Source organism: Mesoplodon densirostris, chromosome 13, assembly GCF_025265405.1.
Source record: "Mesoplodon densirostris isolate mMesDen1 chromosome 13, mMesDen1 primary haplotype, whole genome shotgun sequence".
Classification (NCBI taxonomy): Eukaryota; Metazoa; Chordata; class Mammalia; order Artiodactyla; family Ziphiidae; genus Mesoplodon; species Mesoplodon densirostris.
The window spans coordinates 22153954-22172842 of NC_082673.1; the positions used below are offsets into that span (position 1 = coordinate 22153954).

The window sequence follows — 18889 nt, forward strand, 5'->3', positions numbered from 1 at the left end:
GTGACTTTTTTGGTAACACTTATCCACCCAGTAATGAGATCAGAGAAAGTGTACCGTGCTGTTTTCCAGGTGAGGCTTAGGAAAGTCAAGGTGATGGTAGAGCAAAGGGACTTCTTGATGCTAATGAGAAGCTACACAAAATGGTGGGCAATTGATCCAGACAGGGCCTAGAGGAAACTAAAACAAAAAGGATTAAAGGAACTAAAGACATGACCAGTGTGAAGAACAGATTCATTGTGAGTAAGAGGAAAAGAAAAAAAAAATAGGTGGTTATGGTCACAGAAGGGAATTTCCAAATTCAAGATTCTAGAAATGATATAGTTTTGAGTGATCATTGTTTTTACACTTTCACTTAAAGTGCCATTAATGATTATGTCATCCAGCTGTCCTGCTTTACTTATTAGAAAATGGAAGGCCAGGAGGTCAAGTGATTTTCTGTCACTCCATGACCCAATGTCAAGGACAGGATTAAATCCAGGATCTTCTGAGGAGCATTTGGAAATTTTAAGTAACATGGTAACAACCATTAAATCTTATTACCATAAAAAAGAATGGTGGATATAGTCAAGTGATTGGAACCATAATATAGTCACAGTAAAGCATGCAGTATTCATATATTTCCTATTTCAAAACTTGTATTGTGCTATTCCTCCCTCTTTCCTCTTTTAGCTTCCTCTTACAGAAGAGAGAGTATAAAAGTTTTCCCCAGATTAAATTAATAGCTCCCTCATTATGCACTGGGAGAAGAACTAAGCTTTAAGGAAAGTGCTACTGACTGCCATCCTGGATTTCACTGTAAATGGCATCAATTTATTTCAGAGTGACAGTGTGCATGTCCATGATAGTGTATGGGTTCTACCATTTTATCTTCTTCCACATTTCGTATATTTTGAAAAGACTCCTTTCTCTTGATTATTGGCATGAGTTTTTAATCTTAAGCTATAATAAAATGTCATTGGAATGTTTAGGAATAGGAGGGAAATTGTGTTACTTTAAAGTCCTGTTTAAACAAAATTAATCCAAGAGAAATTCATTATTCATATCTTAGTATTCATCCCTCTTTTGACCTTCAGGAAAGACTACGAGTTTTTAACATAGAAAAAGAAATGAAAGATTTACATTTTTCTCCCTCAGAATGGGAGAAAATATTTGCAAATGAAGCAACTGACAAAGGATTAAACTCCAAAATTTACAAGCAGCTCATGCAGCTCAATAACAAAAAAACAAACAACCCAATCCAAAAATGGGCAGAGGACCTAAATAAACATTTCTCCAAGAAGATATACAGAGTGCCAACAAACACATGAAAGAATGCTCAACATCATTAATCATTAGAGAAATGCAAATCAAAACTGCAATGAGATATCATCTCACACCGGTCAGAATGGCCATCATCAAAAAATCTAGAAACAATAAATGCTGGAGAGGGTGTGGAAAAAAGGGAACACTCTTGCATTGCTGGTGGGAATGTGAACTGGTACAGCCACTATGGAGAACAGTATGGAGGTTCCTTAAAAAACTACAAATAGAACTACCATATGACCCAGCAATCCCACTACTGGGCATATACCCTGAGAAAACCATAATTCAGGAAGAGTCATGTACCAAAATGTTCATTGCAGCTCTATTTACAATAGTCAGGAGATGGAAACAACCTAGTGTCCATCATCGGATGAATGGATAAAGAAGATGTGGCACATATATACAATGGAATATTACTCAGCCATAAAAAGAAACAAAATTGAGTTATTTGTAGTGAGGTGGATGGACCTATAGTCTGTCATACAGAGTGAAGTAAGTCAGAAAGAGAAAGACAAATACCGTATGCTAACACATATATATGGAATCTAAGAAAAAAAATAAAATGACATGAAGAACCTAGGGGTAAGACAGGAATAAAGACACAGACCTACTAGAGAATGGACTTGAGGATATGGGGAGGGGGAAGGGTAAGCTGTGACAAAGTGAGAGAGTGGCATGGACATATATACACTACCAAACGTAAAATAGATAGCTAGTGCAAAGCAGCTGCATAGCACAGGGAGATCAACTCAGTGCTTTGTGACCACCTAGAGGGGTGGGATAGGGAGGGTGGGAGGGAGGGAGATGCAAGAGGGAAGAGATATGGGAACATATGTATATGTACAACTGATTCACTTTGTTATAAAGCAGAAACTAACGCACCATTGTAAAGCAATTATACTCCAATAAAGATGTAAAAAAAATGAAATGAAAGATTTATATGTGATGATCTTTTGTTATTACATGTATCTCATATTCTACATTGAAAATATTTTCTTCATTAAGTCTGTAATTATGTATGTGTGTTACCAGGTCTGTTTGGGGAAACTCACTTTCATTGAGCCCTTTGTAATTCTGAAGATTTTATTTCAAAGTTTCAGTCGAGAAAGGTTATTATTCCTCCCAAGGAATGACTTACCAACGAGGCAACAAGGGACCTGTCCTCCTAGACTGGGAGTGGTATTTGGTCACTGGCATTGTTTAGAATTGCTGGTGCATGATGATAATAAAAAGCAAACTGGATTTTGGTCAATTTCATTATTGTTCTTAGGTTCTCTGCAAACAATGCCCTTGCTTACTGCTTATCTCTAGGATGGAGCACTTCCACTCCACCTCCCACCACTTTGTTATGCTACTGATCTCAAGTTCTTCTTTCTGGAGTTGAAGACTGACTAAAATGGTATTAGAGAAGGAGAATTTTATGATCTAAACTGGGTGTCCACAAACTATGGCATGCAGGCCAAATCTGGCCTTATGCCTATTTTTATAAGTTTAGTTTATTACTTTTATTTAATGTATTCTCTTTGAGTACTTTTGTCCTACAACCATAGAGTTGAGTAGTTGGATAAAGACTATATACCCTCAAAGCCTAAAATATTTACTATCAGGCCCTTTACAAAAAATGTTCCCTGACCCTTGATCAAGAATCAAAGCATTGGGCTTCCCTGGTGGTGCAGTGGTTGGGAGTCTGCCTGCCGATGCAGGGGACGCGGGTTCGTGCCCCAGTCCGGGAAGATCCCACATGCCGCGGAGCAGCTGGGCCCGTGAGCCATGGCCGCTGAGCCTGCGCGTCCGGAGCCTGTGCTCTGCAGTGGCAGAGGCCACAGCAGTGAGAGGCCCGTGTACCGCAGGAAAAAAAAAAAAAAAGAATCAAAGCATTACTTGCTTTGTGGACATGTAAGCAAGACAGTTATTTCACATCCATATTATAGGCCAGTAATTTAACAAGTGTCTTTGTTAAATGTTTACCATTGACCAACATTATATTTACCTATTAATTTTTCTCTGTTTTGTAGCTCCTGCTATGTGGATATTTGTTAGCAATGACTGATGTGGAAACTACATATGCAGATTTTATTGCTTCAGGAAGAACGGGTAGAAGAAATGCAATACATGATATCCTGGTTTCCTCTGCAAGTGGTAACAGCAATGAATTAGCCTTGAAATTAGCAGGTCTTGATATCAACAAGACAGGTGAGTCGTTTGACATTCATCTCTATGAACACGGAATGATTTGCAGCACTTCACTAAGTAAGATTAAGTCATGAAAAAACACCCTTGAAAGTAACCTAATAGAAAGTTATAAACAGTCTAAGGCAAGATAAAAGGCAGGTACTAATCTCTTAATCACTCCCACTCTGTTTTCAGTGACTGCACCTTACATGGTTTCCCACTCAAATGCAGAACCCTTAATCTGATTTTATTAATGCAATCAATAAAACACATGAGGTTTTTTTTTTAATCCTAATCTCTATAAAAGCTCTGAAATATCTTATGTAGAACATTTAACAAAGTTGGAGCTCCTACCTTTGACAGTTTGGCCACCTGTAACATTTAATAGCATTAGATATTTAACAAGATTCACAGATGAGTCTGACGGATCTTGATTCCAAGAACCATTTCAAAATAAAAGGGTTTCCAGGACCATTTTTATTGATAATGGAAGTAAAATAGTCTACTACATAAATAAGTCTTAGGTAAGAAGTTCTTTTAGTTTTCCTTTCATGATAGACTGAGATTGAAAAACTTGTCTTACTATTGGGCCTTGAACTCCTACCCACCAAATCTAACTTTACCAATGAAAAAGTAAAAGAAGTTTGACATGTCAAAGTACTTCTGAAACCCCTGATGGCTCTTCCATCCATAGCTTTTGCAAATATCAAAGCTGAATGTATTTCACTGAAAAACATTTGTGCAAAAAATAATCTCTAAAAGTAAAAAGGAGTTCACAATTAAGGAACCACAGTGTTATATATGTGAAAAACACTGGTCAGTTTCTGATTCATGGTAACAGCTTGATAATTCTTTGCTATTAGAATTTTCATGGCAAAGCCTTCCAGTTATTGGAAAACTGAGTCAGAGTATATATATATGTATATATATATATATATATATATATATATATATATATATATATATATACATATACATATACATATATATATATATATATATATATGTTAATGAAATAGCTCAGCAACATTACCTTAAAACACCTACTGACAGAACTTTATTCAATTACTACAGGTCAGCAGGTCATAGATTGGTCTTTTAAAACTCAGGTTGAAAATAAAACTTTAATAATCACTTCCATGGAGTATATAGACTGATGCATATTTTAGGTTTCGTTGTTTCTCTGTTACTACCAGGAGTTAATTTTCAAAATAGCTCTGAGAAAGGCTATAGGGAATTATTCCAATTTGGTGGCATGAAGTAAGTAAATATAATTTTTCTGCAATCTTTGAGAATTTACTAACTTTTTTCATAAAATTTGTGTTTTATATGAATACTCTATTTTAAATAATCTGCATTAATTTTAGCCACTCTTACTATGAGGACATGTTTATTCATAGTGCAGTTTAATTTCTTCTTTTTTTGTTTTCACTGAAACTAAGACCCATTAACCTCAAGACCTTTCTTATACAAGAGACTATAGTCTCTCTCTTTTTTTTTTTTTTTTTCAAGTAGGTCTGTGTCTTTATTCCCGTTTTACCCCTAGGTTCTTCATGACATTTTTTTTTTTAATTCCATATATATGTGTTAGCGTACGGTATTTGTCTTTCTCTTTCTGACTTACCTCACTCTGTATGACAGACTCTAGGTCTATCCACCTCATTATAAATAGCTCAGTTTCATTTCTTTTTATGGCTGAGTAATATTCCATTGTATATATGTGCCACATCTTCTTTATCCATTCATCCGATGATGGACACTTAGGTTGTTTCCAGCTCCGGGCTATAGTCTCTTAACATAGTCTATTAGGCTATGTTAAAATTTAAATAGGTTGACATTTTATATTAATAAATAATTTTATATTTGATATTAATATGTTATAATTAAATAATTTAAAATAATTCAAATATCTTTATGCTTCCAGATGTATTCTTTTTCAAATATTTCTACATGTTAATTGCAATTCTGTGGGCCCTGGAAGAATTTTCTGTTTCTGTTCAAATCACAAAATCCAGAATAAGGCAAAGTATAAACAGCACTGACTTTATTTATTATTCTAAGTACAAAGAACTAAAAGTAATAACTGTACAATCAAAAGTCTAAAACATAAAAACTAAAGACAACTGTACAATGGCAAATTAAATATCAGGGCTTCCCTGGTGGCACAGTGGTTGAGAGTCCGCCTGCCAATGCAGAGGATATGGGTTCGTACTCCGGTCTGGGAATATCCCACATGCCACGGAGCGGCTGGGCCCATGAGCCACGACCGCTGAGCCTGCGCGTCTGGAGCCTGTGCTCCACAACGGGAGAGGCCACAACAGTGAGAGGCTCGTGTACCGCACACACACACACACACACAAAATTAAATACCACTAGCTGAGAATAGTGCGGGACTTCCTTTGTAATTCCTGAGTATTTCAGCTTCTATTTAAGTTTATGCTCAGCAATATTGTTGTCCCGTGTTTATCTTGACTTGTTAACAAGCATCTATTTAGCCACAGCTCTGTGTTTGCAGCATTATTCTGAGCCCTGAGAAGTATCTCTGGATACCTAGAAAGTCCCAAGCCCCATGGGAGTCAAGATCCTCATCTTGTATTTATGCAGTCACTTTCATCCTTAATATTCTGCTGTCTTGCATCTGCCCTAATATGACTTCATTCCTTTGGTTACAGAGCTTCTCCTATTTATCAATTTCTCATTTCATGCTAATCTACATGTCTCAGATTCAGGCCATCTGCATACCTCGGGGGCTTGTTCATTTCTCTAATAGTGAAGATAGTACATGAAAATTCTATATAATGCATCATGATATTCTTGGAACCCCTTTAGAACAGAATATGATTTTTATGTGGAAAAACTGCTTTCAATTTCCCTAAAGTATGGTGCATGGTGAGGTGTCTTGTGTGTACTTGTTAAGTGTATAGGAGAAATTACCTTCAACATTTCCATCTGGATAATGGACAGCCTACTTACCTCAATTAATTTGAATTATGGTAATAAACTCTTAGCAAAAATTAATATAACACACATTATTGCAACACCCCCAAATATTTTGTCCACTAAGCCATATTGGTCGCTTAATAACAAGATAACACATGCAAATATTTGCATCTTTGAATCAAGAATTGTCTTCAGCTTGCACCCAGGTAAAGTGACCTAATATGGAGAGAAAGCATTGTTTAATTTTAGTGTTGCTATGGCTGAGATTGTTGCTAAGGGTACAGTTATGAAAGTGGTTTTATTGGATTTGTACATATGTTCTGTAAGGGCAGGCCAGAGGCCATCATAACTATTTGACAAGGGACTAACCAGCTGACATAATGTCCTTCCACTGTTGCTTTTAATTTAAATTAATTAAACCTATGAGAAGTCAGCTAGGTTATCATCAAGTGTTCAGAACAATGTAAAACATAATTTTAAAATATTTCTTAATATAAGATAGTCAGACATCAAAAGGTAAACTTGTTCCCCACTTCTGATTTCTGCCTAAAGACACATCTGATTTCTGCAACCTATGAAAGTACAAATGCCATGCCATGACCTGGCCATGAGATTTCCCAGCTATTATCAGAAGCATAGAGCATCACTAACCATTCTAAAAATTCAGTTATTATTTTGTTTTAGAGCCATGCTGTTCCAGAACCAGAATTAGCCCTTGAAACACTTAAGCTGTTTTCTTGATGGGGAATTGATTACCAAGGAAATACACTTGTCTCTATGAGAATTTCAGACTTGAGTATTTCTGAAATTTCCAATATGATATACTGAGAGTCAGTAAATATAAGCAATCATTTTTATTTTGCCTTTATCCTTTTTTATGTCTCTAACAGAAGGTGAAGAAGATGCACAGCGAAATTCGACAGAACAAAGTGGGGAAGCCCAGGGAGAAGCAGCAAAATCTGAAAGTTAACACCCCACTTTGATCTTCATCAACAGCTGACAATGTCTCAAATCTCCAGGCCTGGCTGGAATGCATTTATTTCCAAGAGTGAAAAGGGGAAAAAGAAAATGGCTGTGCTGCATTGCAGGAACCTGCTCATTATGTTAAAAATGGGGGCAGAGGCTGTGGCTGCAGACAGACTTTTCTCTACCTCTGGCATCAGCAATGGTTGAAATCATGTGGCTTGTGTTTGGATGTCATTTTTGTACGGATCCTTTCACTTGACCATATGATTAAATGCTTGTAGAGAGTAGCACCGACCTAGATGATGATTCTTCCTGTAGCATCTGGCCCCTCACAATGTCAGAGGATTTAATTGTGTCTAATCGCAAAGGGTTGGTTGAACCCCAGAGTTTAAATATCTCTGGCCTAAGTACTCACCCAGTAAAAGAACCATCCAGAAAGCACTGTTTTTAGCATTATGTATCTGTGTGTTCCTGCTGTGTTATTTACACTGTTTTGTATTATACAATATAGATGCTCAGCACTGCCCCCTTCTTTGATTGCTTATGAAAAACAAAAATGATGTATGTTACTGTGAATTTTTATACTACTCATTTTTAAAAGGGCTGCCTAAAAATTCTGCTCCATAGTGCGGTGGTGTGCACAGGATAGAACACACATTTTTTTTTTTTTTTTTTTTTTTTTTTTGCGGTATGCGGGCCTTTCACTGTTGTGGCCCCTCCCGTTGCGGAGCACAGTCTCCGGACGCTCAGGCTCAGTGGCCATGGCTCACGGGCTCAGCCGCTCTGCGGCATGTGGGATCTTCCCGGACCGGGACACGAACCCGTGTCCCCTGCATCGGCAGGCGGACTCTCAACCACTGTGCCACCAGGGAAGCCCAGAACACACATTTTTTAAAACTTAATCTTTCCCCTTAATGCACAGCTGATGAATTAAGTCTAACAGATTCATCAAGACTCCTTTGCTTATTATACAGGCACTTGAAAATATCCATTAATGTTAATATTACCTGAATTCAGTCTGTTTGGTGTCTACACAGACCAGAATTCAAACTGCAAATTTTGTCTTAATCCCAAGTGGAGAACTTTTTCCAACGAATGTTTTTATTTCCAATTATGAGGATTTCTGAGAATTGGGGAGGTGGGAAAGAGAATACAAGATAATACTAAGCATGGGAAATATTTTCTTCTATGGAATCAAATTTATCACAGTGCTGTATGATACTATTAAAATTTGGAGGACAACTTATCTCCACGGAGCAGCAAAAGATGTAGAAAATGATCTTGCAATCATGTGGACACCAATCACAAAAGTAAAGCCCTTGTGTTGTGTTTTTCATGTCTTTTTTCAGCCCTATCAGATCCAAATGTTATTATGCACTTTCTAATGTTTGTAAACTTTTACTAATAATTAGTGTGAATTACATTCTGACACAATAATAATCATCATTAGAAGCTGACAAAATCCTCATTAGTACTGTTAGTGGCCTCTGCTGTGTTTTGACATCATGGTTCTTATGTGGAAAGTTTCTATGAGCTGTGTAATCCCACTGGTCAGTATTATGAAATCATTTCTCAGTGGTAATATATAAGGCACCAGTAATATGCCAATGGCTCATGAATTACTGGTCAAATGGCAGGCAACAGGAAGACCCTTTGCAATAAAGACCCCACTTAACTGTCCTTGAGGTCTTAGATACAATCCCATGTGAAGTATGTTAAGCAGCGTTTCAACAGATAATCTATATGGATATACCAGGAACTCAGCCCTCCTTTGTAGTTACATAAAGGATGAAAGGTAATTCTGCCCTCATCTCCCTTTACAGTACTTTTTGAATGAGTGGAATAAGGGCATGGGTATCACATCGTCCTCAATCACATATTACTAGAAAAAATGTTAACAGTGTGAGTCTTTGAGACAATAGGAAAGATTAAATTTTTGAGTACTTCCTTCTGCTTAACCCAGTAGGATCTAAAATGTCCAGTTAATGTTCAAACAAATCCACATATTATTAATAGACTCGCAAGTGGGAAAAGAGGTTCCTGGGGCTATTTTAGACAATTTCTGCTAGTCTATTTAGCACATCCAACCCATACAATCACTTTTTAATATTCTTATTTATTATCCTCATAGCTTTCTTGTGATTCTAGGTAAAATTCTCTTCATCCTTAAAATTGTGGAATCCCAAACTGATGTCATGTGATTTTGTAAAGTTTAGGACTAGTGCTGAGTATATGTGAAGGATTTATATTCCTGTGTGATATACTATTATTAATGCATGTGGTATCATGCCTGTCTTTGAATATATAATAGTTGCTAAATTGTGAAGTCATATGGAGCTTTTGAATTATTTTTGAGCTCTTACTGCTACTTTGTCTGCTATATTCAAATCCAGAGGTATTCCCAAACCAGAAAATAAAAATCAGCTTTCTAAAACATTCACATCCTACAAATGTTGTTCAGCAAAAGTCCATAGTATCTTCCAAATTTTATCATAATATCTTTTACTTGCAAGTCAGTAACATACAAGGAATTGAATTTTTAAGGAGAGGAGGAAAGAGTAGAAAACTAAGACACTGATTTGATAATACACATTGAATTCCTGTTAACCAACTGACTTTATGCTATTCACTTCACAGCACGTATTATCCCATTTAATCCTCAAACAATTCCATTAAAGAGGTAGCATTATTCCATTTCATAAATAAGGAAATTAAGGCTCAATAAGGTATAACTTTTACAAGCTTGAAAAGCTAATAAATGATGAATAAAATGTAAAACTGTGTTTATCTGTCTCCAGGGAGCTTTCTACTGCACGCGCCCTAAAGTTGAAGCCAATTACAGAGCATGTTTATCTGGAAGGGAACTTTTAGAGATGGACTGGATCAGCCTCCATATTTTAGAGGAGGAAACTGAGTCCCAGAAAGGGCAATTGTTTTTCTCAAGGTTACCTAGATGAGCAATGACACAGATGTGAGTAGCACTTTTATCTAAAAAATAATAATAATAAATTTAATTTCAACTTATTTTTTTGTGTTATACTCCCCAGAAGACATTTTTCTGACATGGAGCCTGTAAACTTAGCATGGTTCAGACTTTTTTTGCTCCATGCTACTCATTTTGTTTAATTAACTAGAAATTGAAATTTTACGTTTTTCAACTTATTTGCAACAAGCGTAAACTTTTCAAATTTACCTTTAATCAATTGTAAGTATCCTATGCTGACATATTGATATCATAAATTCATAGAAATGTTTTTCCAACAGATAATAGACAGGCAGCCTCCAATTTTTAGGCAATATCCCCAGAGCTGTGTACTGTAAATGCCCAACACTTGAGTCTTACTCAGGCACAGTGGAAATACACCGTTTTAGAAGATGACTGATAATGGCTGTTTCTCTTCAGAGAAGCATTAAGGGGTAAAGAAATGTAACAGCAGGCAATAGAGTTTCTGAGTGAAGCCAGTAGTAATAGGGTGAAAATGTATAGTCATCAAGTTAAAACAGGAATGGATCTATGTTTATGATGTCTTAATAGGGCCTAAATTGTTCTTTAATTGCAAGTGGCAGTCTCTGAAGTCATTTGTGAGCTTGTATGACTTTTGTATTTAGCAATGTTGCATGCTCACATAATTGATATTAAAAGTAATACATTTTTCTGAAATGTACACAGTCTATTAAGAGTATTTATTGAACACACACTATGTACTTGATGCTCGGGAAAGTGTTGCAGGTAATAAAGGAGAAAGCCAAAACTCAGCCACCCTGTGGTGGACATACCCAGCATTCCAGCCTCATTATTCCTGGCCTCTACTCCAAAACTTTTCACTTCCGTTCCACCCTGGTAGCCCACTTCCTGGACTTTATCACCTACCAGAGCCATCCCACCTCTCAAATAGTAAACTCCAATGTCACTCCTGTCTTCGTACCTGCTCACCTGTAGGACAGTGATTTTCAGTCAGAAGAAAGACAGGTGTTTATCAGTACCCTCCAAAAGTCTTTATAATGCTCCCTCCTCCCCCTGCACACACAGAGATATGAGCACTCTCTTCCCCTTGGAAACATTCCCTGGGATACTTTCATATCTTTTTTTTTCCTCCTACCCTCACCTCCACAACTTGAGAACCACTTATCTAGAAGAAGTACAAGGCTTCCTGATGCACCCAACCTGTTCACTGAAAAACTTTAAAACGAATCAACAAAAAGGAGTGCTCACAGACACACAGGGTTTTACTATATTAAGGATAACATCTTAGAATAGAGGAGCAAAGAGTTTAACTCTTTTTTATCTTAGTGTTGCTCTCTTTTCAAAATGTTACTGTTGCCACATACAGGCAGTAAAGACCAAGCAGAGACCAAGGCAGGGCTCAGGAGAAAACAAGCATCAAATAGCACTCAGCCTGGATCCAGGGAAGGACTTAAGCCGAAGAGGCAAAAAAGGATGTATATCTTTAAGTTCTTCTTACTCAGGTCATGAGGATAAAACACTACATAGGGATTTGGGACAAAATACTAGCAAACAGTGCGACCAGTTTGCATTAGCCTCTCGTGTCTCTTCTTTTTTTTTTTTTTTTTTTTTTTTTTTTTCCATTTTTTTTTATTAGTTTCTGCTTTATAACAAAGTGAATCAGTCATACATATACATCTGTTCCCACATCCCCTCCCTCATGCATCTCCCTCCCTCCCACCCTCCCTATCCCTCCCCTCCAGGCAGTCACAAAGCACCAAGCTGATCTCCCTGTGCTCTGCGGCTGCTTCCCACTGTCTATCTAGCCTACGTTTGGTAGTGTATATATGTCCATGCCTCTCTTTCGCTTTGTCACAGCTTACCCTTCCCCCTCCCCATATCCTCAAGTCCATTCTCAAGTAGGTCTGTGTCTTTATTCCCGTTTTACCCCTAGGTTCTTCATGACATTTTTTTTTCTTATATTCCATATATATGTGTTAGCATACGGTATTTGTCTTTCTCTTTCTGACTTACTTCACTCTGTATGACAGACTCTAGGTCTATCCACCTCATTACAAATAGCTCAGTTTCGTTTCTTTTTATGGCTGAGTAATATTCCATTGTATATATGTGCCACATCTTCTTTATCCATTCATCCGATGATGGACACTTAGGTTGTTTCCAGCTCCGGGCTATTGTGAATAGAGCTGCAATGAACATTTTGGTACATGTCTCTTTTTGAATTATGGTTTTCTCAGGGTATATGCCTAGTAGTGGGATTGCTGGATCATATGGTAGTTCTATTTTTAGTTTTTTAAGGAACCTCCATACTGTTCTCCATAGTGGCTGTACCAATTCACATTCCCACCAGCAGTGCAAGAGTGTTCCCTTTTCTCCACACCCTCTCCAGCATTTATTGTTTCTAGATTTCTTGATGATGGCCATTCTGACTGGTGTGAGATGATATCTCATTGTAGTTTTGATTTGCATTTCTCTAATGATTAATGATGTTGAGCATTCTTTCATGTGTTTGTTGGCAGTCTGTATATCTTCTTTGGAGAAATGCCTATTTAAGTCTTCTGCCCATTTTTGGATTGGGTTGTTTGTTTTTTTGCTATTGAGCTGCATGAGCTGTTTATAAATTTTGGAGATTAATCCTTTGTCAGTTGCTTCATTTGCAAATATCTTCTCCCATTCTGAGGGTTGTCTTTTGGTCTTGTTTATGGTTTCCTTTGCTGTGCAAAAGCTTTGAAGTTTCATTAGGTCCCATGTGTTTATTTTTGTCTTTATTTCCATTTCTCTAGGAGGTGGGTCCAAAAGGATCTTGCTGTGATTTATGTCATAGAGTGTTCTACCTATGTTTTCCTCTAAGAGTTTGATAGTTTCTGGCCTTACATTTAAGTCTTTAATCCATTTTGAGCTTATTTTTGTGTATGGTGTTAGGGAATGATCTAATCTCATACTTTTACATGTCCCTGTCCAGTTTTCCCAGCACCACTTATTGAAGAGGCTGTCCTTTCTCCACTGTACATTCCTGCCTCCTTTATCAAAGATAAGTTGGCCATATGTGCGTGGGTTTATCTCTGGGCTTTCTATCCTGATCCACTGATCTATCTTTCTGTTTTTATGCCAGTACCACACTGTCTTAATTACTGTAGCTTTGTAGTATAGTCTGAAGTCAGGGAGCCTGATTCCTCCAGCTCCTTTTTTCGTTCTCAAGATTGCTTTGGCTATTCGGGGTCTTTTGTTTTTCCAAACAAATTTTGAAATTTTTTGTTCTAGTTCTGTGAAAAATGCCAGTGGTAGTTTGATAGGGATTGCATTGAATCTGTAGATTGCTTTGGGTAGTAGAGTCATTTTCACAATATTGATTCTTCCAATCCAGGAGCATGGTATATCTCTCCATCTGTTTGTATCATCTTTAATTTCTTTCATCAGTGTCTTATAATTTTCTGCATACAGGTCTTTTGTCTCCTTAGGTAGGTTTATTCCTAGATATTTTATTCTTTTTGTTGCAATGGTAAATGGGAGTGTTTTCTTGATTTCATTTTCAGATTTTTCATCATTAGTGTACAGGAATGCCAGAGATTTCTGTACATTAATTTTGTAACCTGCTACTTTACCAAATTCATTGATTAGCTCTAGTAGTTTTTCGGTAGCATCTTTAGGATTCTCTATGTATAGTATCATGTCATCTGCAAACAATGACAGCTTTACTTCTTCTTTTCCGATTTGGATTCCTTTTATTTCCTTTTCTTCTCTGATTGCTGTGGCTAAAACTTCCAAAACTAGGTTGAATAAGAGTGGTGAGAGTGGGCAACCTTGTCTTGTTCCTGATCTTAGTGGAAATGGTTTCAGTTTTTCACCATTGAGGACAATGTTGGCTGTGGGTTTGTCATATATGGCCTTTATTATGTTGAGGAAAGTTCCCTCTATGCCTACTTTCTGCAGGGTTTTTATCATAAATGGGTGTTGAATTTTGTCGAAAGCTTTCTCTGCATCTATTGAGATGATCATATGGTTTTTCTCCTTCAACTTGTTAATATGGTGTATCACATTGATTGATTTGCGTATATTGAAGAATCCTTGCATTCCTGGGATAAACCCCACTTGATCATGGTGTATGATCCTTTTAATGTGCTGTTGGATTCTGTTTGCTAGTATTTTGTTGAGGATTTTTGCATCTATGTTCATCAGTGATATTGGCCTGTAGTTTTCTTTCTTTGTGACATCCTTGCCTGGTTTTGGTATCAAGGTGATGGTGGCCTCGTAGAATGAGTTTGGGAGTGTTCCTTCCTCTGAAATTGTTTGGAAGAGTTTGAGAAGGATGGGTGTTAGCTCTTCTCTAAATGTTTGATAGAATTCGCCTGTGAAGCCATCTGGTCCTGGGCTTTTGTTTGATGGAAGATTTTTAATCACAGTTTCAATTTCAGTGCTTGTGATTGGTCTATTCATATTTTCTATTTCTTCCTGAGTCAGTCTTGGCAGGTTGTGCATTTCTAAGAATTTGTCCATTTCTTCCAGGTTGTCCATTTTATTGGCATAGAGTTGCTTGTAGTAATCTCTCATGATCTTTTGTATTTCTGCAGTGTCAGTTGTTACTTCTCCTTTTTCATTTCTAATTCTATTGATTTGAGTCTTCTCCCTTCTTTTCTTGATGAGTCTGGCTAATGGTTTGTCAATTTTGTTTATCTTCTCAAAGAACCAGCTTTTAGTTTGGTTGATCTTTGCTATCGTTTCCTTCATTTCTTTTTCATTTATTTCTGATCTGATCTTTATGATTTCTTTCCTTCTGCTAGCTTTGGGGGTTTTTTGTTCTTCTTTCTCTAATTGCTTTAGGTGCAGGGTCAGGTTGTTTACTCGAAATGTTTCCTGTTTCTTAAGGTGGGATTGTATTGCTATAAACTTCCCCCTTAGAACTGCTTTTGCTGCATCCCATAGGTTTTGGGTTGTCGTGTCTCCATTGTCATTTGTTTCTAGGTATTTTTTAATTTCCTCTCTGATTTCTTCAGTGATCACTTCGTTATTGAGTAGTGTATTGTTTAGCCTCCATGTGTTTGTATTTTTTACAGATCTTTTCCTGTAATTGATGTCTAGTCTCATAGCATTGTGGTCGGAAAAGATACTTGATACAATTTCAATTTTCTTAAATTTACCAAGGCTTGATTTGTGACCCAAGATATGATCTATCCTGGAGAATGTTCCATGAGCACTTGAGAAAAATGTGTATTCTGTTGTTTTTGGATGAAATGTCCTATAAATATCAACTAAGTCCATCTTGTTTAATGTATCATTTAAAGCTTGTGTTTCCTTATTTATTTTCATTTTGGACGATCTGTCCATTGGTGAAAGTGGGGTGTTAAAGTCCCCTACTATGATTGTGTTACTGTCGATTTCCCCTTTTATGGCTGTTAGTATTTGCCTTATGTATTGAGGTGCTCCTATGTTGGGTGCATAAATATTTACAATTGTTATATCTTCTTCTTGGATCGATCCCTTGATCATTATGTAGTGTCCTTCTTTGTCTCTTCTAATAGTCTTTATTTTAAAGTCTATTTTGTCTGATATAAGAATTGCTACTCCAGCTTTCTTTTGATTTCCATTTGCATGGAATATCTTTTTCCATCCCCTTACTTTCAATCTGTATGTGTCTTTAGGTCTGAAGTGGGTCTCTTGTAGACAGCATATATATGGGTCTTGTTTTTGTATCCATTCAGCCACTCTGTGTCTTTTGGTGGGAGCATTTAGTCCATTTACATTTAAGGTAATTATTGATATGTATGTTCCTATTCCCATTTCCTTAATTGCTTTGGGTTCGTTATTGTAGGTATATTCCTTCTGTTGTGTTTCTTGCCTAGAGAAGTTCCTTTAGCATTTGTTGTAAAGCTGGTTTGGTGGTGCTGAACTCTCTCAGCTTTTGCTTGTCTGTAAAGGTTTTAATTTCTCCATCAAATCTGAATGAGATCCTTGCTGGGTAGAGTAATCTTGGCTGCAGGTTTCTCTCCTTCATCACTTTAATTATGTCCTGCCACTCCCTTCTGGCTTGTAGAGTTTCTGCTGAGAGATCAGCTGTTAACCTGATGGGGATTCCCTTGTGTGTTATTTGTTGTTTTTCCCTTGCTGCTTTTAATATGATTTCTTTGTGTTTAATTTTTGACAGTTTGATTAATATGTGTCTTGGTGTATTTCTCCTTGGATTTATTCTGTATGGGACTCTCTGTGCCTCCTGGACTTGATTAACTATTTCCTTTCCCATATTGGGGAAGTTTTCAACTATAATCTCTTCAAATATTTTCTCAGTCCCTTTCTTTTTCTCTTCTTCTTCTGGAACCCCTATAATTCGAATGTTGGTGCGTTTAATGTTGTCCCAGAGGTCTCTGAGACTGTCCTCTGTTCTTTTCAATCTTTTTTCTTTATTTTGCTCTGCATCAGTTATTTCCACTATTTTATCTTCCACCTCACTTATCCGTTCTTCTGCCTCAGTTATTCTGCTATTGATCCCATCTAGAGTATTTTTTATTTCATGTATTGTGTTTTTAATCGATGCTTGATTCATCTTTAGTTCTTCTAGGTCCTTGTTAACTGTTTCTTGCATTTTGTCTATTCTATTTCCAAGATTTTGGATCATCTTTACCATCATTATTCTGAATTCTTTTTCAGGTAGACTGCCTATTACCTCTTCATTTGTTAGGTCTGGTAGGTTTTTATCTTGCTCCTTCACCTGCTGTGTGTTTTTCTGTCTTCTCATTTTGCTTATGTTACTGTGTTTGGGGTCTCCTTTTTGCAGGCTGCAGATTCGTAGTTCCCGTTGTTTTTCGTGTCTGACCCCAGTGGCTAAGGTTGTTTCAGTAGGTTGTATAGACTTCCTGGTGGGGGGGACTAATGCCTGTGTTCTGGTGGTTGAGGCTCGATCTTGTCTTTCTGGTGGACAGGTCCACGTCTGGTGGTGTGTTTTGGGGTGCCTATGGCCTTATTATGTTTTTAGGTAGCTTCTCTGCTAATGGGTGGGGTTGTGTTCCTGCCTTGCTAGTTGCTTGGCATAGGGTGACCAGCACTGTAGCTTGCTGGTCGTTGACTGAAGCTGGGTGCTGGTGTTGGGATGGAGATCTCTGGGAGATTTTCGCTGCTTGATATTATGTGGAGCTGGGAGGTCTCTTGTGGACCCGTGTCCTGAAGTTGGCTCTCCCACTTCAGAGACACAGCACTGGCTCCTGGCTGCAGCACCAAGAGCCTTTCATCCACCCAGCTCAGAATAACAGGGAGAAAAAGCAGAAAGAAAGAATTAGTAGAAGAGAGAAAGAGAGAGGGAAAGAAAGGAAGAAGGGAAGAAAGGAAGGAAGGAAGGAAGAAAGAAAGAAAGGAGGGAGGGAGTGAGGAAGGATGGAAAGAAAGAAGGGAAAGAAAGGAGGGAGGGAGGGGGCAATGAAAGCAAAAGGAAGAGTGAATGGAAGAAGGGAGGGAGGGAGGAAGGGAAGAAAGAAAGAAAGACAGGAGGGAGGGAGGGAGGAAGGAAAGAAAAAGAAAGTGGAAAGAAGAAGGGTGGGAGGGAGGGAGGAAAGAAAAAGAAAGAAGGAAAGGAAGAGCGGAGGGAGGGAGGGAGGAAGGGAAGGTAGGAAAAAAAGAAAGAGCAGGTAAAGTAAAATAGAATAAAGTATGAAATATAGTAGCGTTATTAAAGTTAGAAAGTAATTATTGAAAAAAAAAAAAAAAAAAAAAAACGGACCGATAGAACCCTGGGACATATGGTGGAAGCAAAGCTATACAGAGAGAATCTTACACAGAAGATTACACATACACATTCACAAAAAGAGAGCAGGGGGAAAAATCAAAAATCTTGCTCTCCAAGCCCACCTCCTCAATTTGGGATAATTCGTTGTAAAAAGAGGAAAAGGGCAAGAAGTCTGAAATCTTGCTCTCTAAGTCCACCTCCTTACTTTGGAATAATTCGTTGTAAAAAGAGGAAAAGGGGGGAAAGTCTTAAATCTTGTCCTCAAAGTCCACTTCCTCAATTTGGGATGATTCGCTGTCCATTCATGCACTCCACAGACGCAGGGCACATCAAATGGACCGTGGAGCTTTAATCCGCTGCCCCCGAGGCTGCACAGAGAGATTTCCCTGACTCTGCTCTCACAGCTCCCGGGTCTCAGCCTTGGACCTGGCCCCGCCTCTGTGCGTAGGTCGCCGGAGGGCGTCCGTTCTTCGCTCAGACAGGACGGGTTTAAAGGAGCCGCTGATTCGGGGGCTCTGGCTCACTCATGCAGAGGGGAGGGAGGGGCGCGCAGTGTGGGGCGGGCCTGCGGCGGCAGAGGCTGGCGTGACGTTGCAGCAGCCCGTGGCGCTGCGTGCGCTTTCCCGGGAAAGCCGTCCCCGGGTCTCGGGACCCCGGCAGTGGCGGGGTGCACAGGTCCCCCGGAAGGCGGGGCGGACAGTGACCCGCGCTCGCACACAGGCCCCGCGGCTGCGGCGGCGGCGGCGGGCGGCGGCGGGCGGCGGCGGTGGCGGGCGGCGGGGGGCGGCGGCGGCAGCGGGCCTCGGCGGCGGCGGCGGCGGGCGGCGGCAGGCGGC

General features: G+C 38.5%; 1 protein-coding gene across 3 annotated transcripts in view; it reads left to right on the forward strand.

The window, feature by feature from the left end:
- PKIA (cAMP-dependent protein kinase inhibitor alpha) overlaps positions 1-11163 on the forward strand; it is a 99812-nt gene extending 88649 nt beyond the window's left edge. For all 3 annotated transcript variants that reach the window (XM_060116347.1, XM_060116349.1, XM_060116348.1), the window contains 2 exons: positions 3318-3495; positions 7305-11163. In XM_060116347.1, the coding sequence (XP_059972330.1) occupies positions 3345-3495; positions 7305-7384 (231 nt within the window). In that variant the 5' untranslated portion in view covers positions 3318-3344 and the 3' untranslated portion in view covers positions 7385-11163. The remainder of the gene's footprint in view (positions 1-3317; positions 3496-7304) is intronic.
- Positions 11164-18889: the final 7726 nt, after the last annotated feature.